Source organism: Mesocricetus auratus, unplaced genomic scaffold (genome assembly GCF_017639785.1).
Source record: "Mesocricetus auratus isolate SY011 unplaced genomic scaffold, BCM_Maur_2.0 Super-Scaffold_100006, whole genome shotgun sequence".
Classification (NCBI taxonomy): Eukaryota; Metazoa; Chordata; class Mammalia; order Rodentia; family Cricetidae; genus Mesocricetus; species Mesocricetus auratus.
The window spans coordinates 86367440-86392227 of NW_024429190.1; the positions used below are offsets into that span (position 1 = coordinate 86367440).

Below are 24788 nucleotides of genomic sequence, written 5' to 3' on the forward strand. Positions count from 1 at the left end.
TGGCCCTGTATGTAGCTAGCACCGTGTCTTGGAGATGTCCTCACAGAAGTGTAGAGCCCTAGCACCCCACTACTCCTCAGCCTCCGAGAGTCAGCTCTGCTTCCCCTTGCCCACAAAGACTCTTCTGTAAGATGAGGGGAGCGGCAGGGACTTCCTTCTCAGGCCATTACCTCCTCTAAGTACCAGCCCACGGTGCGCCTTGTAAACACTGTGATAATGTGACAGTCTCAATTTAGTAAAGACCAGCCACAGAGAAGACACTGAGGCAGCAAGTCAACATGGGTCGAGTTTTTCCTAATTTCTGTTTTAGCTTAATTTCTGTTTTCTTTCTTCGTACTTCCTGCAGATGGATAAAGGGGAAGGGGGGATGGTTCTGTCTTAGTGGACAAGAAAAGCCACATCAGAAAAATCTATGCTGCCACCAACGAGAGTGCCCCAAACCACATGAAATCAGCTTCTGTTTTCAGGACTTGAGTTTCCCAGATTACACCCATAGGGCTTCTTGCGGCAGCAGCAGGAACTACCCCAGTTTTGCCAGCTGTCTTGACATCACTTCCTATGTTTTCAGTAACCACCAAATAAGCTTAACAACCAGAAGCAGGGACCACCTGAGGCATTCTACAATTCAAGTCCATTTCCACTGAACTACACCCAATGTATTTCTGAGCATCCATTGTGTGCCAGGTCCTGGATTACAAACAATGCATGTAAGATATATTAAGGGGAAAACTCCTATAAAAGAGAGAGCTTGCAATTTTCCAGAAACAAATAGGGGCTTCCATAGCGTACAGCTGCTTTCTGCTTCCTCAAAGTTTGTTGGGATGTCCAAGCTGATTTGAAAGTAGTTTGAAGATGTTGGAATACCCTGCCCATGGCAAACACAGGACTTGGATGGACGCATTGTTTGCTCCCATGATACAAGTGCTAAAGGAATCTGGAGTCCAACCCGCTGGGTTCTCTGCAAAGGAAGAGGGAACCTTCTCCAGGCAGGGAGAATACTTCCTCTCAGAGGGAAAAGCAATTCAACATTTGACTGAGCTCCCAAGCCTGCAACTCTGCTTACATTCTCCTGTGGTCTGTTCGCTGTCTTCTTAAAAAGATAATTAGAGCTCGCTAGAGCAAGAGAAGAGAAGGCAGGCTGAAGGGAACAGGGGGGCGTGCAGAAGGACAGTAAGAGTTGGAACTCTGCTGCTTCGCTAGACCCCATGGCTACTGAAAGTTAAATCAATGCGGATACAACAAAATTCCGAGTTTACGTCCTCAGACGTGTTAACTATGTCACAAGCTCAAGAGCCCCATGGAACTCTCATCAACAGCCTGTGTGATCACATATTGCTTCTGTCATACAGAAGGTTCTACTGAGGGGCATTGGTATGGAATATACAAAAAAATGTGGACCTGAACATCTCCATGACTTCCCAGCATACATTTAGCCAAGTGCTCATAGTGGACCAAGAACTATCCTAGACTTAGGTATAATATACACTGTCTGACCTTAGAGATCTCCTGGTATGAACATACGCACACACATATGTGTGCAAAGCTAACTCGTCTGCCCACACACACCCTCACATTTGTGTGCACACACATTCAGGGTCATACCTGTACATACAAAAGGAAGCAAATAGACACAGTAAACATGCCTGATGTTAGAGACGGCAGTGGCATGTGGTTGTTCACTGAAAATACTTTCAACTTTTCTGCGCTTGAATTTTCTCCACAGTAAAACATTGTGAAACACGGCTTGTTTAATGAGTATTGTGTGTTGTGCTTGTTAGTTTTTGCCAACCTGACACAAACCAGAGTCACCTGGAAGTAGAAACCTCAATTAAGGAATTGCCTCTATCCTATTGGCCTGTGGGCAGGGCTGTGGAGCATTTTCTTCATGACTGATGTGGGAAGGCCCCGCCCATTGTGGGTGATGTCATCCTCCAGGCAGAGGGCTTGGGCTGTATAAGAAAAGCAGCTGAACAGGAGCAAGCCACTGCTCTATGGTTTCTGCCTCTGCTCTGCTTGAGTGTCTGTCCTGACTTCTCTCAAAGATGGACTGTGCTCGGAACATGTAAGCTAAATAAACCCTTTCCACTCCGAGTTGCTTGAGGTCAGTATTTACCCCAGTAATGGAGACACAAACTAGGATGCATGCCAAATATCTGTCCTTAAGGCTTGATTAAGACTTCGACCTTAAGCTTGTAAGGTAAGCATCACAGATCAATTTCACAGATGGAAAAGTGAGGCGCCACGGAGCTCAAGCTCCGGGGAACACAGGGAGTAGTAGGTGGGGCGGTGTGCTTCTGGGGCTGCTGTGTCACGTGGGCCATGAGGCCATCACATGAAACACTAGCTCTGGGGACACCACCTGACTGCCAACACAGTGTGTTTGAGCTGAAGTCACTGAATGGGAATAGTACCTGAACAGCCAATAATAGTTAGAGAAAAAAAATAGTTAATTAAGGTTGGAACCCTCTATATACAGAAATACTTCAAGAGGTAGCAGATGTCAAAAAGCATCATTCAGTTTCATTGTCTCAAGAAGATTCCCCCCTCCTCTCCTCCCCTCTCCTCCCCTCCCCTCCCCTTCCATCCCCTTCCCTACCCCCTCCCCTTCCACCTCTCTCCTTCCCTCCCCTTCCTCCACTCTCCCCTCCTGTCTTGCCCTTTTTTATTACTGGTAATGGAGGATGCTGTTTAAGACACTATCTTGCACAAACTGCTCACACATGTTTATGGAAACTAAAGTGGTGTGAAAAGCTGCATTTCCTAGTGCTTGTCTCCCCGAGAACCTCAGTGAATGCTGGGTACTGTGCTGCAGCCTCAGGAGCATTGGCAGCGACTAGGAGCACAGCCCACAACAAACAGGATGCCAGAACAAAGGAGCTAAAGTGTAAAGGTTCCTCACAGTTCCGGTAGTTTCCTCCATGGTCTAGAAGGCCAACACTTATGTTAGAGAAAACAGTGCAATCAGAGGAAATCATGTGAGTCATAGTCCTGTGGCTTTCTAGTCTTCCCACCCTTCACTAACACTCCCAGGGGGCTTTCTTGGCATTATTAGGACATAAAGCTTTTGGGGGGGAAGTGTCCACTCAGTAGACGGAGATGACAGTCCAATGGCAGAGGCTAAGGACCGCCAAAGTGAAAACTGTATAAGAAAAGATCAGCTTTGTGGGGCTTTCATCCTGGCTCCCAGTTGGCTGTGTGACCTGGGTCATGGCACTTGCCTACTCTGAACTTCAACTTCCTCATCTGCAAACCGTGGATAGCAATATCCTTCCAGTCTGTGATGAATTAACTAAATATACAGTCATTAATGTAGAATTCCGTTAGATCTAAGGAGCCAAGAGGCAAACTCAGTAAAAGTCACGGATCGCTCTTCAGTGTGGCCTCACTTAGAAGTCTCTACTGTCCTTCTACTGTTTAGCACACATGCCAAGATGATGTGCAGACTAGAGATCACTGGACACTCCGACTCTGGACTAGCCCTGTCACTGATTAGCCACCAGAACAGAGTGTCTGAGGCCTTAAGAGTCACTTCAGCTTGCCTGCCTTGGAAAGCTGGCTCTTGTGTTACCAGAAGTCTCCCCTTCAGACCCCCTCTTCTGGTCCTCCAGACAATGCCCCCGGCTAAGCTCTTCACCAGTAGTCAATAAGCTCACAGCCCTTGGAGGAGGCACTCCTCCAGAAGATACTACATTCAGTTTAGCGGGAGGTCTTGCCAGCTGAGCTCACCCGCAGGATAATCGGATAACAAAGGGTGAGGACATTAAGTTTTGGGATGGTGTGGTACACAGCAGTAAGCCACAGGATCAATCATAAAGAATGAGACACTTCCAAGAGTCTAAGCAAATCCAACTCCATCCCCAAGGGACACAATTACTCCCTAGATACTCCAGAAACATGCACAAGGAAGTCCTCCAGAAGTGAACTGTAAGATGTACATTTAGCTCATCACTCAAGGCAGGCCTAAAGTCTTCTTTCTTGCGTCTCGTTTAGGTATAACCACGGCCTCTGCTGTGACAAGAATGGATAATCTGATCACCCACTTATTCCCCAGCTGTAAGTCTTAGGGATTCTCTGTTATTTCCACCGTCACTCTTAGGTTTAAAGTCCCAGAGAAAGCCTATGTGTTGAGGTGTGTGCCACACAACACACCCTAGTTTCTCCCAAGTTTGGAGGGAGCAGAGACAGTGGTTGAAGGTTCCTGATATCCTCAAAGATCGTATCAAGGCACCTGGCACATGACAGACACCCAAGAGCCTTTGCTGGATGGAACTCTGCAGCGTCTGATACATCAACAGGTGATGGAGACGCAGGTGCCACAGTGCCATCTCTGGGCTAAGGGGACCGCAGTCACTTTGCCAGTGATGAGGCTTACTTATCACTGTCAGTAATAAGGAGGGTTGGGAAGTAGCTGCCCCTGAATCAGGACCAGAGAGCTGTTCAAGCTGTGATAAGCAGGAAGGATTGTAATCCAAGTCAAGAGCCACAGAAAGCAGGAAAGTGCTAAAAACAGAAATGACCACGAAAGCAGTGGCCATCGTGAGCCAGCGTGCATCTGCCACAGGCAGCAGCCCAAAGGCAGAGAGGAAAACGCAGCCAGTGACTACTGTGTGCTCCCCAAGAACAGAATCTTAATTTACATGCTCCCTAATCCTTCCACAAATCCTGCGCGGTGGACATTATTGCCCCCGTTTCATAGCTGTAGAAATCGACCCTGTGTCAAGTCAAGCGATTTCTGTTATCTTGGGCCATCAGGCAGTGGCGGGGAGCAGAGCTGGAGAGGTGGAAGGGAGGGCCTTGCTGTGACAGGAGGGCAGGAAGCAGCCTGAAGTGCAGGGCGGTGCAGCTCTCACAGCCTCTGCTGCAGGGAGGGAAATCCTTATCCTTCCACTCCAGAGGGCCTTCCAAGCGCAGGTGACCGGCTCACTCCCACAGCCACCCAGCAGCGGAGAGATCCCTGCTCCTCTGCATCCTCCAACCTGCCAATCCAAACTTCTTCCCGCCCCCACTTCCTATTGTTTCCTCTGATAAGCAGGGCCCCAGTGAACAATTAAAGCTTTCAATAAATAATCTCTAAGCACATTCATTTGATTGACTGTTATTTGATACAGCCGTTAGCTCCAATGGGGCAGTTAATATTGACCACATAAAGTGCCCCAGACAAACATGAAACAGCCCCAGAACTCCATGCATTATTACCCTTTATCTGCCAGTCATCTGGGGTACTTGTAATGGTCATGGAATTTAAAAATCAATAATAACAATTAGTGTTCTGTACACCAAAACAGATGAATCATGTGAAATGGCTTTTCATATAAAAATCAAAGGAGAGACGAGCCCGGACCATGAGGAAGGCACTTGGAGTTTCCAGTGCATATGTGGCAAGGTACCTACATTCAAGTCTTGGGGACAGCGTGCCTGCTACACACGGCAAACCACAGAAGCTCTCACGCATGATCAAAGGAGTGCTAGCGGACAGCAAAATTAACGGAACTGGTAATTGACTTCCTCGGAGATGTCAGCTTTCCATTTGTCGGCATCCGTCGCCGTTATTTTGCTGTGAAATGGCAACAGCAGTACTTAGCTCCATCCGCTACCACTGCAATGCCTAGATAATTATAACCCAAAGCTCCAGGGAAATGTCTCACCACTAAACTGTAGCCAGCACACGATGCGAAGCCGCCCATCCCAAAGACTTGTCTTTCATCAATTATTTCTTACTTATCTGATGTAAATATAAGACGGACTAATTAAAATGTATGCCTTTTTATACAGCTTCTTGTCATTAAAGCCAATGAAAGCTTCCTGATGACTATAATGAAATAATTATGTGTGCCTTTAAGAATTCTCTTCTGCAACACATGGTGGTACTGAGCTAAATGAAAACATTGGGAACTAGATTTCACAGCCTCCACTTCCATTTTAGCTAATTATCCCCACAAGCTTTCCGATGGGCCAGACCCTAAAGCACCGTTTGAAGCTGAAAGGTCCTGCCCACCACCAGCCTTTTCATAATTATGGACTTTGATGACATAACAAAGGCCGTAGCTGTGGCAACCTTTAATATTTTTTGAGAAGAGGGAGTTATATTGCTTCTTCATTTGTTCTGAAAATTGGAAGAAAATTGGGATAAATGAGGTCCAAATCTCCCTTTACCCAGTGAACTGATGCACTTGTTCAGTCTTACCTGCTGTATTTCGAATTTGGTACAACTTTAATTTGTGGAAAAACAGTAGTTAATACAGAACAACAAGAGACACTGTTTTTTTTTTGTTGTTGTTGTTGGTTGGTTTGTGCTAGACCTTAGAAGGGGAGTGGGTATCTCAGGCCACACTCCCCCTTTGGTCCTGAACTTCTGATTCTCCTGCTTTCACCTCCCAAGCACCGGCATTACGGCAGGGTGCCTGCAAGCCCGTCAGAAAAACAAGCCCACCCCTCAAGTCCGGGTCAAGACAGGGGACTAACTCCTTGTTAAATTTTACCTCTAAGGACAAGTGTGCATTCAGAAAAAACAAAGGGAGTCTTTTATTTGAACTCCCTTACATCTCCAGGTAGATATTTGAAAAAGTGAATAATCTGAGTTTAAGTGAAAAGGAAAATGAAGGAGAGAAATGACAGTGACTTCGGGTCTGGCAGCAAATGAACTGGTCATGGGATGCCGAGTGGGTTGGAAACTGAGCTGAAAAAATCCCTGGGAGTTCCAGGGATGGGCCCTAATAGTGCAAATTTCCACACATTTTGGTTGAGGAGCTGGCAGGGTTGTGGGCGGTTGGTATCTGCTGATTACTGGATGGTCTTGGAAGACAAGAGCCCCACAGTTGCCAGCTGGGGAAGAGGCACCCACTCCAGGACTTATTAAAATTACCCTCTACCGTCAAGTTATTCTTGGTTCTCTTGTAGGATGTCATGGACGCGATCGCCCTCCATGACCCTTTTAATCTGAGGTTTCTTTCTCCTCTCTCCATTGGTGGCCCTAAAGGCCGTGCTTTAGGGACTGGCTCAGCATGTGGATGTGGGGTATCTGGTCTGACGTCACTTCCTGTTATCCTGACTCTTTCTGCACAGGCCCGAGTCTTACCCAACTCACACCGCTGGCACCTAGCAAGCCTGACTGTAAGCAAACCCACAGTCCCCTGCCCGCTCGAGCTCCAAGACAAGCAGAAAGCCCCAGATATCTCCTCTCCTGCTCCTCGCCGTCAGAACTTGCAGCCTTTTCGTTTAGAGAGGCTTGGGTGGGATGGAATTCAGATCTTGCATCATCTTCTTTTCTTTAATTTTTAATTGAGACAGGGTCTCACCGTACGACCCTGGCGGGACTGCAACTCGCTATATAGACCAGGCTGGCCTCGAACTCAGAGATCTGCCTGCTTGTATCTCCCAAGTGCTAGGATTAAAGGCGTGGGCCACCATGCCCAGCAGATCTTAGCGATGAAGCAGGAAGCCAAGCATGAAAAGAGAATTCAGGACAGCAGACTGACTGATGAGATGGTGTCATCAGATTTCGGACTGGGGTGGGGGTGGGGAGGTACTTCTTACTAACCGGAGGTACTTAGAACACGCCACTTTCTGACAGAATCCCGATCAATCTGAAACCTGAGGTGACCATCTTCCTCCTTCCAACATCCCAAAACTCAACTTCTTAAAAGGTTGGTTACAGAGTTGGTTCGACTGCGTTTGTAACCATTCAGCTGAATTACATGCCCCTCCCCCATTCCACCCCATCTCACGCCGGAAAGCAGAGCCTATCCTTCGTGCCGACCTAGCCTTCTATTTACAGATCTACAATTGGCTCCAAAAGGAATCTGCGCTCGGAAGAATGACCCAGAAACACAATGCGATCCCCAGTTATAATGGGAAAATTAAGTTGTGAGCTCTCCAGTTATATTGACCATGGAATCGCAAGGCGTTCTGTGCCACCCCTAGGTTCAAGGGGCAACCTAGGAGATGTCGGGACGGTAAACTGTCTGGCATATACAGTGACTGACGTGGGAACTGCGGTAGGACATTTGAAATGGAGGTTTTCTAGAAACTCCGAGATAGATAATTGGTGTAACTGCCCTGTAATTTGAAAGGCAAGATTCGACATCAATATCTTGGAAAAGGTTTCCAGCCAACATTTTTCTGATTAACCGTCATCAAAAACTCCCATATCCGAAATAATCTATTTAATTGATAGTTAACTGAATTTATATTCGAACATTTAAAGTATAAAAAGGCCATTTAAGGATGAATTTATTGGCACTTACACGTAGCTCAAACTCTGCAGAATAATCTCTTCAAGAGTTTCTAAGGCAGTGGTCCTCAACCTTGCAAAGGCTGAGACCCTTTAATATATATAGTACCTCATGTAGTGGTGACACCAGTCTTAAAATTATTTTTGTTGCTACTTCGTAACTGAAATTCTGCTACTGTTATGAATCGTAAATATCTGTGGTTTTAGATGGTCTTAGGCGACCCCTGGGAAAGAGTTGCTCGACTCTCAAAGGGGTTGAGACCCATAACTTGAATTCGAAATGACTACTGCTTATATTGATAGACCTGGGCCACTTGAAAAGGAGTTTCACATCCGAATTTTCCATTTCCACCTTCTTCCCCGACACCAACTTCCTAGTTAAAAACTCCTCACCCTTTTTCTTCAATCAACTTTTTAAATTTAAAGAATGATAAATTCTCTATTAGAAGAATTGATAATCTTCATCATTAATCATGAATCTCCTTTGTGGAGTAGAAGTTAATGCCCTTGCTAAATTTGTAAAAGAGAAAACTAAGGTTTTCCTTCTTTTTCAGTCATTTCCCTTCTTAACATGTGGACGCTAAAAAAAAAAGTATCTGAAATCCAAAGAATATTGTTTTATTCTTGTGATTTATTAAACAAAATGGAAACAGAAAACTAGGATGGTATTTGTTGGTTCTCAATGGTCCAAAATGAGAAGAAAAACCTCATTCAGGTCAGCTAACCTGACAGAAACTGACATTATGGTCTCACACACACACACACACACACACACACACACACACACACACACACACACACATTACATATATATAAATAAATAAAACAAGGTCAGATCCAGTTCCAGAGCTTTCCATTCCTACTTGACAGTCAAATTTAAACCAGAGCTGCTCATTGGGTCCAAAAGAAAAGCCAAAGGTTAAGTAGATCCAGGGGTGCCTGCCCCTCCCAGGACTTGGTTGTGGGAATTCACCTCTTCTGGCAATAAAATTTAATTACTGCCCTTTTGTTTTCCCCCTCCTAATTTGCAAACCCATCCGCTTATCTGGAAATTGACAAAATTCTATTATTCCTCCCTGCCCCCTTTTTTTTAGACTGGGAAAGAAAACTTTGTGCATCTTTTGTTTTAGAATGACCCTGTGGTGCATTCTCTCTAAGATTTAAGCAGAGTCCTCTTTTCTTTCTTCCTACGGAGTCATGTGGCTGAGCAGCAGAAAATTATGTCCTGCTTTAGGAAAACAATTGGGCCTTTTCACTGACATATTTATTCAAAACGCCGCTCCGTTCATATGGCGCCTGTCGTTCTGCATTGGGTCTGTCTGTCAGAGGTAACTTTGGTTTTGCCACTTTGACCTCCAGTTATAGTTCCCTGGGTGAGGACTGCTTCATACTTCAAATCCGGGTCTCAGGGCTCTAAGAGGGGAGTCTTTCTCCCTCCTTAATCACACATTGCGACTATTCATTTTAAAAATAATTTCTTCTGAATGGGGAAAAAGCCTATTCAAAAAGGACATTTTTTTCTCCCTTTTTTGACGTGCTGAAAAGGGAGAGCACAGGAAAATGGGCCAAGATGTTGTCACACTTGTGATTTCACCAAAGCAACTACGTTTAGACTGAAAAATATTAAGATTTATCCTGTGCCCACAGAGCAATTAATGCAGAAAACATCTGGAGTTACCTAAAACCAAGAGAATCCAGGAGGCATCTGAATAGACACTTAGAGACCGGAATGGATGGCTGTTAGGGTCGTCTTCTTTTTGTTATTTACACCATGTTCCCTTAGTGGTCCCTAACCCTGATTTCCAGTGTTTATACCAAACAATCCACAGGCCCTGCTACAAACCAACAGCTGGCTGGCATATCAGTTTTCTGTCTTTAAAATTAAAAGGAAAATAAAGGGCATATTCTAACACTTTACAAAGTGAGATTCTGAGGCCATTCTTAAGTTCAAAGGTTTTTGAACTCACGCTAAAAACCTAAGAAGGCTTACAAGGCTGGGGGTAGTTCTGTGGGGAATTTAGTATCAGGTTTTCCTCACTGCCCCACTGTTTTCCTCTGTGTTAGAACAAAGTTGATCTGTACTTTTTTAAAAAACAGCCATTAGGTAAAATGGAAAACTAAGTCAGTGGGATATAAGCTGTTACTTATGCAAACGTGGCTCTCATAGGACTTTCATTTCAAAAGCCTCAGCACAGCATGATACAGACACTTGCTGGAAGTTTTCTAAGAAGAAATGTTTTATTTTTACTTATCCTCAAAAGACATAATTTATAGACCAACGGGAAGGACTGGGATTTGGTGGTTTGTGGGGAACGGAGCCAGTCTGCAGAGCATGGGCAATATTGACACTTGACTAGTGTGGCTCCAAATTGGAGCAAGGGGTTGAAACCCTAGCTGAAACTGATCACAATGAGCTCTGATTGCCCTGCTTACAAAAATAAGACACTGGAATTTCTGCAACCCTTTTGTCAAATGCCTTTGTTTACTTTGTCTAATGCAGGTTTCTTTGATTAGCTAAACCTTGCTGTTATCAACACTTTTTGCTTATCGGCTTGCCCTGGGCAAGTGACACATTCAGCACCAGCTCCCCCCAGATAAAGCAAATCCCTTGTTTAACTTGTTCAAGAACAAACAAAGCTTTCCCTCCATTCTTGCAACCCAACAGACAGGTTAGGAAGGCTAATTGCAAACTGGAGAATTTCCACATGTAACTCTGCTCCGAGAAATCTCTCTCCAGGACAGTTCTTTCTTTCCATTAAAAATGTTTCAGAACAATCCTCTCTAAGAACCCCAAGTTTCACAATGCCCAGGTCCCCGGATCCCAACTAGAATGTGCACATTACTTTAATTGCTATGGATAGGAAGGCTCCGAGTGGATTGGAAAATATTTTTTGACACTAAGTTTCGTCGCCTTCTCCCAAAAGAAAATGAACAAAGAGGAAAGGGTATGACTAGCCAGGAATTTCCTGGAGCTATATTCTTTTGAACTGTATGTGGCTCTATGAATGTTAAGTTGGATGGCCAGGCTATTGGCATCAAATGGTTATTGATTTTCCAGTTACAAACCTGTTGATTTTCTGGCTCAAGAAGCAAGTCTTTTTATCCCCCCCTCCTCTTCCTTCAGAAAAAGTTTCAGAGAGGTCACCTGACATGTGGCCACTGCCCCCTCTACTGCCTTTTTGCCTCTCTTTAGACAAGCCACCACGTTGTTAGGAAAACTCAATTTCTTCTAGTTAAACTTTGACCCCTTTGAAAACAAAGATTTAAAATGTCATTTTCAGGCTAATGCTCCAATGAATTGTCAAATCAAGTACTAAAAACATTTTGATAGATAGATGAGCCATTTATCTAAATCACTGTCAGGGTGGCGAGGCATCCTGCAGGCTCCCACCGCAGCCGGTCCTAGGTAGGATTTCTTAGGACTCCTGGTCATTTCTCAGGCCTGAAGCCCAGCTCCTGTTGACCGATGGAGCCGAGGCACCATGTCAGCATCAGATAACCAAACAGTCAATATTGCTTTTAAAAATGAGACTACCTCATTTAGGTTTCTTTTCCTTGAACTGAAGTCCAAACTCGTGGCCGAATTCTAAGCTATGGAAATAATGAGCGGCCAGACCAAGGAGTGTTGGTGACCAGGAGTTCCCTAGCAAAACAGCAACTTCTTAGACCAACAAAGTGACCCGGAGAGGTGGCAGTGGGGTCAATGCTAACACATATTGCCTTTGCTCAGCGAAGGGAACGAGGGAGGCAGCGTCCTCCTATACCATCCTGCCCTGTGCATTAGGAACTCTGCCTTCACCAGGGTTGCACTCCTTGAAGGGACGATGTCATATTTTAATTACTTATGTACTACTGGAATACACAAGTGTTACTGGGCTTGTGGCTAATCCCAGCCAAGTTAAACACCCTCTGCACCCATTTAACATAAATTGCATGGTGTGTCAGGTTGCACTACTTGAAGAATGTTTCAAAGTCTTGTGGCCACCTTCTATTTTCCCCTCTCTCTGTACATATTTTAAAAACTATTTTCAAGAGAGAATGGGGTGGTGAAGGAGAGCAGGGGCGCGTTTCTAGGGAAGGAAACCTCCAAGAGGGAATTTCAGCAGAGATGGAATCCATATGCACGCCAGCCGATCACACCCTTCAGCATTAAATCATTAAACCCTTTGTCTTGCCACCATCGCACTTTATTCCAGTGTCTTTATTGCATGCAAGAGAGACATTTTTTTTCTTGGTAGAAGAAAAGAAAAAAATAATAAACCTACATTGAGCAGTGTGCCGGTGCTGCCATTCGGCCTGGGTGAATCCACTGAGGCAGGCTTTGAGAGCCTTTTCCTGCAGCATGCAGGAGGACGGGCTCGCGGTGTAGAAATCCAGGATCTGCCCGGGACTCACTGACAGAACATCCATACAGTCAAACATGATCTCTCCGCACCGCGCTCTGCAAAAGTGCTTATCCTCTAGGTGTGGAGGCGAGCGGCACAGAAAAGTCCACGAACTCCATCAAACTCTGCCCCTTTTTTGGCACGTAGGCTGTTGGTCTTTTTCCCAGCCCCGAATCATGAATTATGACAGACAAGCCAGCTAAAAGCCTGTAATTGATCCAAATGATCATTTACCATTTTCCAGGCTCGCTCGGCCGATCCAGCCGGGGCGGGGGGTTCCCGCACCGATCCCAAGTTCTCCCTTCCAGGCGACGCCCGCGCAGGCCTCCGGGAGCGCGCGGGTCCTACCCCGCCGGTGCCCAGATTCGCCCTGCCCGGGTGGCTCGCGTCCTCGGCATCCCAGTCCTGCGGTCGCGGCGCAGGGGAACTCTGGTCCCCCCCTTTGGCAAAGAATAGACCCTCCTGCCTCCGAGCAGCTCACTTCCTACCACTTCTGTCACACGGAATGAAAGATTGAATTGCCTAATATATGCGAGTGAACTTTCGGTGAACCCTTCCCGGGCTGCTAACCTTCAAATGACCCAACCAGTCTGACATCACCAACTCCCAGGATTCTCACAGCGCTTAAAAACTCCCAGCAGCCCTGCAAGAGCCGGCAGCCAGCGAGGCCGCGGCCAGCCGCGCGGTGCTCCCCATGGCTCAGCGTGCAAACAATGCCAGGAGCGCAGGGAGGAGCAGGAGCGGCTGCGGTTTGCGCCTTTTCATCTGCTCAGCCCTGGCGGGGGAGACCCTCGCCCCCATCCCACTTCTGAAATTCCTCCCTGCTCCTCTGTGCCTGGCAAAGCTCTTGCAACTTAGGTATCTTTCCACTTCTGTAAAAGCACTCGGCAAGCCCGGGTCAGCGGCCCCGCTATCGTATCGCCACCCCTCTCTGAAGGAAGCCTCACTGCCCCGGAAACTTTCCATTTCGTTCGCGGTCCTTTTCCTTCATTTGCTTTTTTATCTTTCGTCTTCTTGTTTGTTTATGTTTTTTAAACATCCCCTCCCACCTCCTCCCTCTCTTGGAGGCTCTAGCTGAAGGGGTTTGCTCTGGCTCCGGAGTGCAGGGGGTGGGGGGCACCTTCCGGGATCTACTTCGATTTAAAAAAAATCCCCTGCAGGCTGAAGCACCTGGAGCAGTTATGGATTTGTTACTTCACCAATCAGTCTTTCTCCCCTCCCGGTTCTCTTCTCTGTTCTCCTCTTCTCCCTCACTACTATTCACCCCTTGCAAATCCCTCTCTCAAACACACAGAGAGAAAAGTGAGAGACTGATTGAGAGACCAGCTGGTGTGTGTGTGTGTGTGTGTGTGTGTGTGTGTGTGTAGACATGAGAATGAGTTCTAGATTCTGCTTTAGTGGTTGGAGAAAACATAGTAGCTCTGCCACTGGCTGTCTGGCTGTCTAGGAAGACACTGGTTTTCTCTAGGACTCAGTTTTCTCCTCCGTATAATGGACCAATAATGTGATACTGTCCACAGGATGAAAATACTAACTGTAATTTCTCAGTAAACACACAAAAGAGATATCAACTGCGTCTCTTCCTCTGTTCCAGCTGTGGGACTTCTGCCAGGGACACCCAGACTTGACCAGACCACTGGTTCATAGGTGGATAGACCCATCTATGTCACCTCAGAGCCCATCCAGATGAATGGTTTGCTGTTCCCACAGTCCGTGCCCATGGAGTGTGTTGGTGGCCTCTCCATGAAGCACATGCTCCCACACATAATTAAATGGATATTTTGAAAACCGGGTAAGTATGAGGGTTTTATATTTCTGAAAGCTAGGCTTTGCTTAGACCACCCCTGTCCAATCTCCAGCCTGTTTAAAAAAAAAAAAACAATTTTCAGGTAAGAGGATTTCTTTTCTTCATTTTAACCTGCTTACACTGATTCAGCCCAGAGGAAGGAGCAGGTTTTTAGCTCTTCTCAAAACCCAAAGGCAATTAATTGGTAGAGGTGCAACCAGGCCTGCAGGGCTTTCAAAGGGAAGCCGTCTGCAGCAGTTTCCAAATTCACCTGCTGGATGCAAGGCACAGGAAAGAGGATGTTAGGAGAGGACCAGATGCCTCCTTCCTCCTCTGTCACCTTAGGAATTCTTCCATGGAGAGCTGGCATGGAGACGGGCAGGGAAGCCCATTCCCCCTTTCTGGGCAACGCCAGGGCAGATGCACACAGGCATACAGGGCAGCCTGTCAGGGGCACCCACCCTTCTGAAATGCTTCTCTGACCAGCTGCTGCACAGCTCCGGGGACAGCAAGCGAGCATTTACCACACTCCCTCATGGAGGCAGCGCGCCCCATAAGAAGGTACCCTAAACCTGCAGCTCAGAAGCTGTTTTCACCTCAGCTTTTGCCATTGAAAAGTTGAGTGCTAGAAGGGTGAGATTTCACTGACAGTGTAGGCTGTGTTTTCTCCTTTATGCAGCCATTCATTTTGTAACAGGGTTTTATTATTAGAAACCCTTCAACTACAAAGAAAACACCCATCCTAAGTGAGGAAGCACATGGGAATTTATAAAACAAACACTTAACACACCATCATTGAGCAATCGTAAAGATACAAAACACTGAGTTCTGTGTGGGTTTCTGCTTGGCCCAAGAGACTTATTGCCCCAAATGCTTCCTTAAGCTCTCCAGTTCCCTGGAAACAGAGTCCCTCGTGCTTAGTATTGGAAGTGGAGGGAAAGGTATAGACATAGGGGAGAGGAAGCCGCTGGATTGTGGTATAATGTAAGTTAGAAGTGAGAAAGCTTGGTATCACGGCAGGCGCATGTGTCAGGTGCCCTCTTATAGGAGGCTGCTAGACTTCCTTGCTGATTGTGTCCCTAAGTACAAGGAGGTACTGGTCACAGGGAAGAGAGAGTGAGGCACTGGGGATTGAATCCCGAATTCTGTTCATTGCCAACCCCTTCTAGAAGGGGAGGAACCACTCCCAAACATCTTTTAAAAAGGTACTACTACACAATGCCCTCCCCATCATCTCTCTCTCTCTCTCTCTCTCTCTCTCTCTCTCTCTCTCTCTCTCTCTCTCTCTCTCTCTCTCTCTCTGTGTGTGTGTGTGTGTGTTGCTAAAAGTCCTTCCCTTTGGGAGACCTAAGCCTGTCTAACCCTTCTCTTACAACTAAGGTTTCAAGGACAAACAGGGGCACAAAGTTCACTCTGGGGAACTTTGAGCATCCTGAACTTCCTTACAGAGCATAGGTGAGAGGGTTCCTCCCTACAACATGCTGCTCCTAGAAAGCCTGTACTCCGCAGAGATGAAGGCTGCCCCATAGCTGCAGAGATAGAGCCCACATTCCTATATATGTTAGTCCTTCCCCGAGCTTTGTGCAATCAATGTGTTGTTGCACACAACAGGTGGTAGGAAGGGTGTGGTGACTGTCCCCAGTGCTCCGTGGGGGTGGTGGTGAGGGTGTATTAACAGTCAACCAGCCCATCTGGAATGATCCTTCTGCAAGAGGGCGCAGCTAAATCCCCCAGGATGGCACTTGATTGGCTGAGAGAACAGTCACTCACTCACTTTGGGGGGTGTGGCATGGTGTGTGCCTATGACTGGGAAATTCTTTCTTTGTACAAGGATAATTTACATTTATAATCACCTTGAGATTCTTTTAATTGTAGGGAAATGAACTTGATCAGTATTTAAATCTTTGTGGATGGGATATTATGGGTTCCTTATAATGCAATGGGACTCACTAGTCAATTAATCATTTCTCATCATGGATTAATTACCCTGGCAGCAAGGATTGAGGCAATTAGTAAGTGCTAATTCACAAAGCTGACTCACAAGCTAGCCACATTTCTTATCATTTCTTTGTGGGTAAATCTCATTCTTACTCCATTTGAAAACATGATTCTTCCTCTGAAGTCTTCCGTTTAAAGGTCTAAGGAAAGCATCAAGGATAAATAATGATTCTTTAGATACATATTCATGTGCTTATAATGATTAATGAATACGATAGGAAGTAATTTGTTCACAAGGAAATGTAAATGATTGATACTCACTTTAAATCTGACTTAAATAGTTGGAAGGAATCTTCCTCAATATCCCTTTGTGGGGGCACCTATTGCAATCTGGACCACCTTTTCTGTTTTCTTTGTGTTTGATCAATGGTTTAATAAAAGTTTTCCCAATGAACAACCAGACAACAAACAAAAACCAAAAAAAAAAAACCGCAAAAGTTTGAGAGCAAAATTCATTTTGTTTGAGAATCACCGTGTGTTTGTCCGTGTGACACTGCGCATTTGAAAACCATAATCATAAAACAGGAATTTATAGCCAGGGTTCAGGGTCTACATCTGTTTCTCTGGTTTTGAAGCAGCAATTACCCACTGGACAATCCTGAGCGAAATGCCATGAATCACACTCGGCAAACATGTCGGAGCCAGAGAGTTTGCTGAAGAAAGAACTGTGTCTGAGTGCACACAGCCCACCTTGCTCTCAGCTACCCACGCCAGGCCCTTGTGAAGCCTCAGCTCCTCCAGGTGCACAGGCACCCACGTGGGCGCAGCATGCAAAGGACCACCGGCAGAACGCATTGTCTTAAAAAGGCACGCACATCTAGCTTTTTTTTGTTGCTGTTTAATGATTTTTGTTCTTATTTCATTTTCCCCCCTCTTACGGAATTGGGATACGGTGCTATTGGCAGAGTACTTGCCTAGCCCTGGTTTTGATCCCCTGCACCACATAATAGGGTGTGGTAATGTATCCCTGTAATCTCAGCCCTTGGGAAACAGAGGCAAGAGAACAGGGGTTCAAAGTCATCCTCAGCTTCAAACTCAGTTGGGGGCCAGCGTGGGATCCATGAGACTCTCTCCCCAAACAAAGTCAGACAATTGCTTTCCTATTAGCTCTCTGACCCCTCTTGGTCTGTTGCCTTTTCAGTGTAGTCTATGGGGAGAGAATACACCGGGACTGTTCATAGCTCAGTGGTACATACAGGCTTTACTCATGTCCTTCGGCTTCCACACTCAGTACTGAGGACGAAGAAGAAAAGGCAAACTTTGAGTGAGTGATATATGTGTCTCCTCTGGGAAGCTGAGGCAGGGGTGTGGCTAGCACAATGCTAACCCCAAGGCCCTCTCAGGGTTTTTCTTCCCAGCCATGCTCACTTTCATGGGCTTTGGCAGTTTGCTGAAGCCTCTCTGTCTGGCCTGAAGTCCATGCACATGACTATTGTGTTTGCAGGTGTGTTAAATGGAAACTTACTTACACAGCCTGGTGGTGGACTAGGATTGACCCATGACTTGTCTGTGCCCTGTGTTCTCAGTATTTCAGAATTTTTTTTAGTAAACTCTGCATTGCCTTGTATATGGGTCGATTTTACTAAACTCTTCGTGGGCCTTTTGTGTGTGTGTGTGTGTGTGTGTGTGTGTGTGTGTGTGTGTGTGTGTGAGTGTGTGCTTGCGTTGTCTCTTGCTTTGGAGTGCAGCGATGAAGTCCAAGGCCTGACATGCTGGTAAAGCACCACTGTGTCACACCCTAACCCCACACCTCAGCATGCTAGGCAAGCCCTTGACCCCTGACATTCATCCCAGTCCCCCATCGTGGCTTTGCTAACACCCTCATTTTCCTTCTTCCTTGAGAGCCTTTTCCAGTTTGAACCTGTTCGCACCATGAATCATGTGGCGCTTCTGATTATGTCCTTCACCCAGAGTGTTTTATAACGCCTCGCCCGGCTTCAGTCTTTCCTGCCTCTCCGTTTCTTACTTGTCTCTGTTCTCGGTTCCCTCTGTGAGGAATGCTCACTGCTTCATCATCTTTGAAACATACACCATAGCCGAGCACACTGGCACTGCCCGTAACCCTTCACCCTGCAAGCTGAGGCAGGAAGATTGGGAGGTTGATTGCCCGAGTCCCCCGCTCCGCCCATTATGATACAAGACCTTGTCTTAAAAACCAACCAACCAGACAAAAAAACCAAATGAGAAAACAGCCCAGAGGCCCTTTTCTCTCCTGTCCACCAACCTCGCTCTCTACCCCATATTTTCACTAAGACCCCACAGGACACAGCTCTAGGGGCTTGAAGAATGGGGAGGCCAGTGTCTTACCTGCCAATGGCAGTATTATTCTGATTGATTTCATTTCGGGGAGGTGTGTGTGTGTGTGTGTGTGTGTGTGTGTGTGTGTGTGTGTGTGTGTGTGTTTCAAATGTTTTCCAAGGAGTTAGACTAAGACTAGCCACCTAGACAGGTGAGTGATCAGAAGAGCAGCCAGACTCTTTAGAAGGCCTTTCTGGGATGAATTATGATGTTTTAGGATCATGGTACTAATAAGGGCAACCTCTCAACTGCTGCCTACACTTCTTGTTCAGCACGGCCTCTTCAGAGATCATATGCATGATCCAAATGGCCCTTGGTCCTTAAACTGTGCTGTTTAATTCCAGTGAAACAACCAAGAACTCAGTCCCTCAGTCCCTAGGGGCATTTCATGTGCTCAGGAGTCCCAGCTAGTGGCCACCGTGTTAGCAGATCAACGCAGACATAAGACACCACGGCTCACAGTTCTGCCAGGGTCAGGCTAATGCGTGAAGAGGCAGTGTTGGGAGGCAGGCACTGAGTGGTCTGTATGAAACTTAGCTTTGCCATCTCCCTGCTGTTCTGACCCAAGGCAGCCAAGTCTCCTACTCTCTGCGAGCTTAACGCTCTCTCCTATGCAATGCAGACTAAACTAATACACCTCAGATGCTGTTGGCACATAAACAAATGGTATGATATAACTTAGGACATTGTTTATGATATAGCACAACTTTGAAAATGCCAGTGTGGGTCCTACCAGGAGAAAGTACAGCCAGGAGCATACCGTCTGCTCCTCTCCAGAGTGTGGGACATAGGCCTAGAGAACTTTATCAGGGTAGAAGTCTGCAGCAGGAGTTTCTGTGCATGTCTGCTCAGGACAGTATATTCAGTGCTGAGACGGTCCTTGTGAATGGAGTCTCAAATTTATGACCTCTCATCTTAACCTTTTCCAGTTTTACTGTGGTGCAGGCTGTACTTGCAATTTTGAATTTTGATCTTTTTCTGGACTAGCAATGTCCAGTAAGATACTTTCCTGAGACAGGACTTTGCTGTGCAGCCCAGGATGGTCTGAGCTCCTAATCCTCCTGCCGGTACCTTCCAAGTTCTGGGATGACGGGTAGGTTCCCCATGTTGGGCTGCGGCACACTCTCTTCCTATGCAGGACAGTAGTGGCATGTCACAGCTTTCCATTGGCTACAGATCACGAGGGAAACACTTGAGCCTCTGCCTTGTGCTGTTGCTAAGCTGTGATGATGGCAGTGTGAAGTGTATCCTTGATACACTATTTTCAGCTTCTGACAGGCTCATCAGGAGAGAGCTCCACTCAAACTGAGGAATGCCTGCATTGTATGGTCCCTTCTGTTTATAGCACAGACCCCAAGTCAGGATGGCAATGAGAGATTAGAGTCCCCTATACTGCGAGAGGCAGAAAACAGATTACAACTTTCTACAGGTGTGTTCGGTCTCGGGAACTTAACACCAATTATGGTTAATTAAATGACCATGGTTTTATGTAGGATAGAAGATTACCGTAATTTTTCTATCTCATTTCTCTGTCCACTCATCCACCGTCCGTCCAGTCCACTTACTCATTGATCTGGACATCTCATCTGTCTTTTCATTCATTTGCCTGACTGTGATGACTGCTCTGTTGTCAACTGGACTACACCTGAAATTAACTGAAACACATGTGACTGGGTTCACCTGGGGGACATTGTTTTCTCAATGAGATAATTTGAAATGGGAAGACCTGCTTTTAATCCAGATACTTTTAGGTGGAAAACCCACCCTTAATCTGGCCCTCACTTTCTGCTGGCAGCCCCAGTAAAGCACATGGAAGGTGGAGGCCTGCTCCCTTCGGCTGCTTGTCTTCACTCTCCCTAGCAAGTCTATTTCTTCACTGGCATTAGAGCCTACTTCTTCGGATTTTTATGTGTACTGTAGATCAACTGAGACATCCAGCCTTGTGGACTGAATAAATGCTGGATTCTTGGAGCTTCACTTGATTGTTGGACTTGTGGAACCACAGCCTATAAACCAACACACACACACACACACACACACACACACACACACACACACACACACAGTTCCTCTAGACAACCCTGACTAATACACTTGATATTCACCCACCACCTTATAATCCATTTACCTACCCACCAAGCTATCTACCCATCCACCCATCCATCCACGTACCAGCCCATCATTTTCCCATAATCTAACCACCATGGATGAGCAAAGTGGCTTTTAGGAGGACAGCATGTAAGGCTGGCCCCAAGATGTCTCAGATCACACTTTTCCTTGTTCTAGAATCCTTAAAAGGGACTTTCTGAAAAGATATAGAGGCAGAAGCAAGGCTAAAGGCATTGGTCCCGGGGATTTAGTTAAACAAGATTGGTAAGTCAGGCCATGATGGAAAGGGCCCATAAGATCTAGCAGAGCGCTCCGGGGTCTACACTAATGAAGTCAGTTCTGTGGACAACACCAAAGATTCTGAGTAGAGGAAGACAAAGACACTAAGGATTTCTTCATACACTCCTAGGTACAAATACTTCAGAGAAGACTACAAAGGGAATAAAGCTTAGATTCATTCTAGTGTCAGACACAGAAAAGGGCAAATAAAAAAAAATCTCAAGGTGACTGAGTGGGAACGGTTAGAAAACAATGTCAGGGAGAAATTCCTGAGGAAGTTCTGTCGGGGAGATGATGATAGTCATGTCACACACATACATGGAATGTTAACAGAACACATTCTTCTGAAGAAAAATGTCTCTGTCTCTGTCTCTGTCTCTGTCTATCTCTGTCTTTGTCTCTGTCTCTGTCTCTGCCTCTGTATCTGTCTCTGTCTCTATCCCTCTCAGACTACAGGGTATAAAGCAACCTTCCTTATCTGCCTGGGGCTAGAGCTTGGAAACCTTTGCAAGGACAGTGCTAGGCTTCTATAGTTAGCTTGGGGCCTGTGGCGGCTTGAGTACAAATGGCCCCATAGGTTTGTGTATTTGAATACTTAGTCATCAGGCCCTTGTTGGAGGAAGTGTGTCACTGGGGTTTCAGTGGGGATTTCAGGTTTCAAAAGCCCAAGCCAGGCCCAGCATCTCTCTTTTCCTGCTGTGATTGGATCTGGATGGAGAACTCTCAGCGACCTCTTCAGCACGTACTTGCCTATATGCGTCGTGCTCCCCACCGCGATGACAACCCACTAAACCTCTGAAAAGGACAGCAAGCCCAGTCAAACACTTGCTTTTATAGGAGTTGCTGAAGTCATGGTGTCTCTTCAGAGCATTACAGCACTGGCTGAGATAGGGCCTTTTTCCAGTGTGTGTGTGTGCGTGCGCGCGCGCGTGTGCGTGTGCACGTACACATGTATACAGGAGCCTGAAGAGGTCAGAAGAGAGTATCAGATTCCTTGGAGTTGACTTACAGGTGGTTATGAGCTGCTCTGTGGGTGCCAGGAACTGAACCCTGGTCCTCTGCAAGACCAGTAACTGTTCTTAATGACTGAGCCATCTCTCTAGTACACGTTGCTTGATTTTGAACTAGTGAAGCTTCAACAATGATTGGCAAAGTCACCTCAGAAGGTAAAAGCTCTGAAATGTAAAGACAAATATAGGCGGAGCAAGAGAAAGAAAGAGCAGGAGTAATGCGAGCCACTCACTTCTGTTTTAGCAGAGTGTGAAGGCGAATTGTCAGAGCCAAGGCAAGCATTCTGGAAAGCTCTGCAGTGCACAGCTAGGGCTGCCTAATGAAATTTCTAGGGCCAGGGTCCAGAAGTTTCCGATGAAGGGACACAAGCATTTCCCCTGTACACTGCAGCACCAGCCCTTTCATCTGGGGATTGTCACTTAGTGACCTCCATGAGGACATAGTGAGTTAGGCGTATAGAACTGAGACTCAGACAGCATCTTCCAGTCTAGTGCTTGAACAAGTTTGACTTTGGGCTTCCTTCAGAATCCAGCAACAATTCCACTGAGGGAAACAGCCTTCACCCAGAGTATTGACAGTTCAGGGCACATGTCCCAAAGCAGTGTCTTGGCATTCGAAAGGCCAGAGGAAGCAAGATGTTCCATCTCACCTTCCGTTCACTTTTCTCCCAGAGGCGGGTCATGAGACAGTCATCTGGAAATGCTTTCTGTATACCTGGAGGAAGGGAACTGAAGATACAGGGATAAAGAGAAGAATCTGAATGAACCAGCTGCACAGAATTCTTCTGGAACAGCCCCAGAGGAGCAGACTGTGTGACACACCCCAGTGTGACACACTTCATGCTCGACCAGGTCTAAGCCACAGGTGGCAAGACCCCAAACCTAGACTATCCCCATGAGGCAGAGCTGTCCTCAAAGCCTGGGCCACACACCTTTAGATTAGGTGACGATATGAGAAAGCAGAGAAGGACCGCATAGATGCATCATATGAAGGACCGCATCGATGCATCATATGAAGGACCGCATCGATGCATCATATGAAGGACCGCATCGATGCATCATATGAAGGACTGCACTGATGCATCATATGAAGGAAGGACCGCATCGATGCATCATATCTTGGGGTCCTTTTAGCAATCACGCTAGTCTATATTCTCATCAGAACTCCTTTCATTTGTTTCAAAATTTCCAAAGCAAAAAGATAACTTTGGTACTTTGCACGGCACTGCCCAAACCCTGTGAACTTCTCCTTATGTGGAACACCTTGTCATCTGCCCTGAGGGGGCCCCCCTGCCCAGAAAAAAGTCTCCCTCTACTTTCAAGTGTGCTTCAACACAAACATGGCAAAGCCCCGGAGGAAGTCTCATTTTGAGTGCTGAGCATTCTCTGTGTCTTCTAGACCTGGTTCTAGGCTTGGACAGGTTCTGGCCTTCTGGGCTGTGAGTATAGAGAATATAGAACCCCATTTATCACCAAATGTATGAAATGTTTTGTGGCCATTCTACAAGGAGAAAGGGTGATGGATTTGCTCAATAAAACTGAGTTTGGATACTTCCCTAGTTTGCTTTCTGTTCCTATGAACAACAATATGTAACCAAAAGCAACTTGAGGGGGAACTAATACTTTATTTCAGCTTGTAGGTTTGTAGTTTGTAGGTTATGGGTGATAGTCTGCCACGGAGGGACACCAAGGCAGTGACATAAGACAGGAGCATGAAGCACGGCGGGATGATGCTTTAAATAAAATGGATCATATCTGGAATTTTTAGAAGAAAATGCAGAATATATATATAACAAATATATATATATATATAGCACATAAGATAAAATCTTAAAACCAATGAAAATAAATATTAAAATTCATGAATAACTACACATCTTTTTCTCACCCCCTAATCGGTAAAGAGTTTAAAATGGGAGTGTCACCCAAGGCAGCAAATCCATGAAAAGATGCTATATATAATTAATCATCAGAGAAACAAAAATTAAAGTTAATGAGGGCTAGAAGCATGGTTCCATAGATACAGTGCTGGCTTTACCAGGATGGGACCTGAGTTCCAACCCTAGAGGCCATGTAAAAAGCTAAGTGTGGGTTTGTAATCCTAATGCCAGGGAGGTGGAGAATCACTGGGGCTTCCTGACCAATTGGCCTGTTAGCCCTAGGCCAAGGAGAGATGCTGTCTCAAAACACACTGGCTAAGGAATAACATCCCAGGTTGTCCCCAGCCCCCACATGCACACACATACACATATACACACATGTGCATGCAGACACCCAGGGTACTGCCACGGAGCACCAGGGATGCATGAACCTGAGCTGTGTGTGACTAAGTGTCAGAAACAGTGCTGTGTGAAGGAAGCTAGGGCAAAAGACACAACAGTACTCATGCAGCGTCAAGAAAAACGTCTAATTCACCTCTGTGATCTGCACTCAGGATGCTGGCCAGGAGCAGGTCAAGACTAGAGGAGCGGGCTCTGACATGCTCAGTTTCCTGACCTAGATGAATGCTTGTGTTCACTTGTTATAACAAATCAGAGTCTGTCCTGATGATGTGTGGACTTTTTCTCATAAATGCCATCTCAATGAGAGTGTTTAGTTAATAAATAAAGAGTGGATGGGCCAGGTGACTCACAGGTTGTTAAAAACCCTCAGTTGGTCCCTAAGCTTAAACATTTGAGAGCAGCAACTACTCT

The 24788-nt window shown here is 46.1% G+C and overlaps 1 protein-coding gene and 1 long non-coding RNA gene across 6 annotated transcripts in view; one reads left to right on the forward strand and one right to left on the reverse strand.

The window, feature by feature from the left end:
• Rarb (retinoic acid receptor beta) overlaps nucleotides 1-24788 on the reverse strand; it is a 336441-nt gene that overhangs the window by 126100 nt on the left and 185553 nt on the right. Inside the window, exon 1 of one of the 4 annotated variants that reach the window (XM_021233506.2) lies at nucleotides 12496-13229. The exons of 2 other annotated variants lie outside the window; for them this stretch is intronic. In XM_021233506.2, coding sequence (XP_021089165.1) covers nucleotides 12496-12652 — 157 coding nt within the window. In that variant the 5' untranslated portion in view covers nucleotides 12653-13229. 4 annotated transcript variants of the gene reach the window in all.
• Nucleotides 13281-23637, forward strand: LOC110342924. Of its 2 annotated transcripts, none has more exons than XR_005877872.1 (3): nucleotides 13281-13473; nucleotides 14210-14407; nucleotides 22768-23637. It is a non-coding gene; the product is annotated as an uncharacterized LOC110342924 (long non-coding RNA). The 2 variants fall into 2 exon arrangements; XR_002385109.2 differs by lacking the exon at nucleotides 22768-23637 and adding an exon at nucleotides 16978-17981.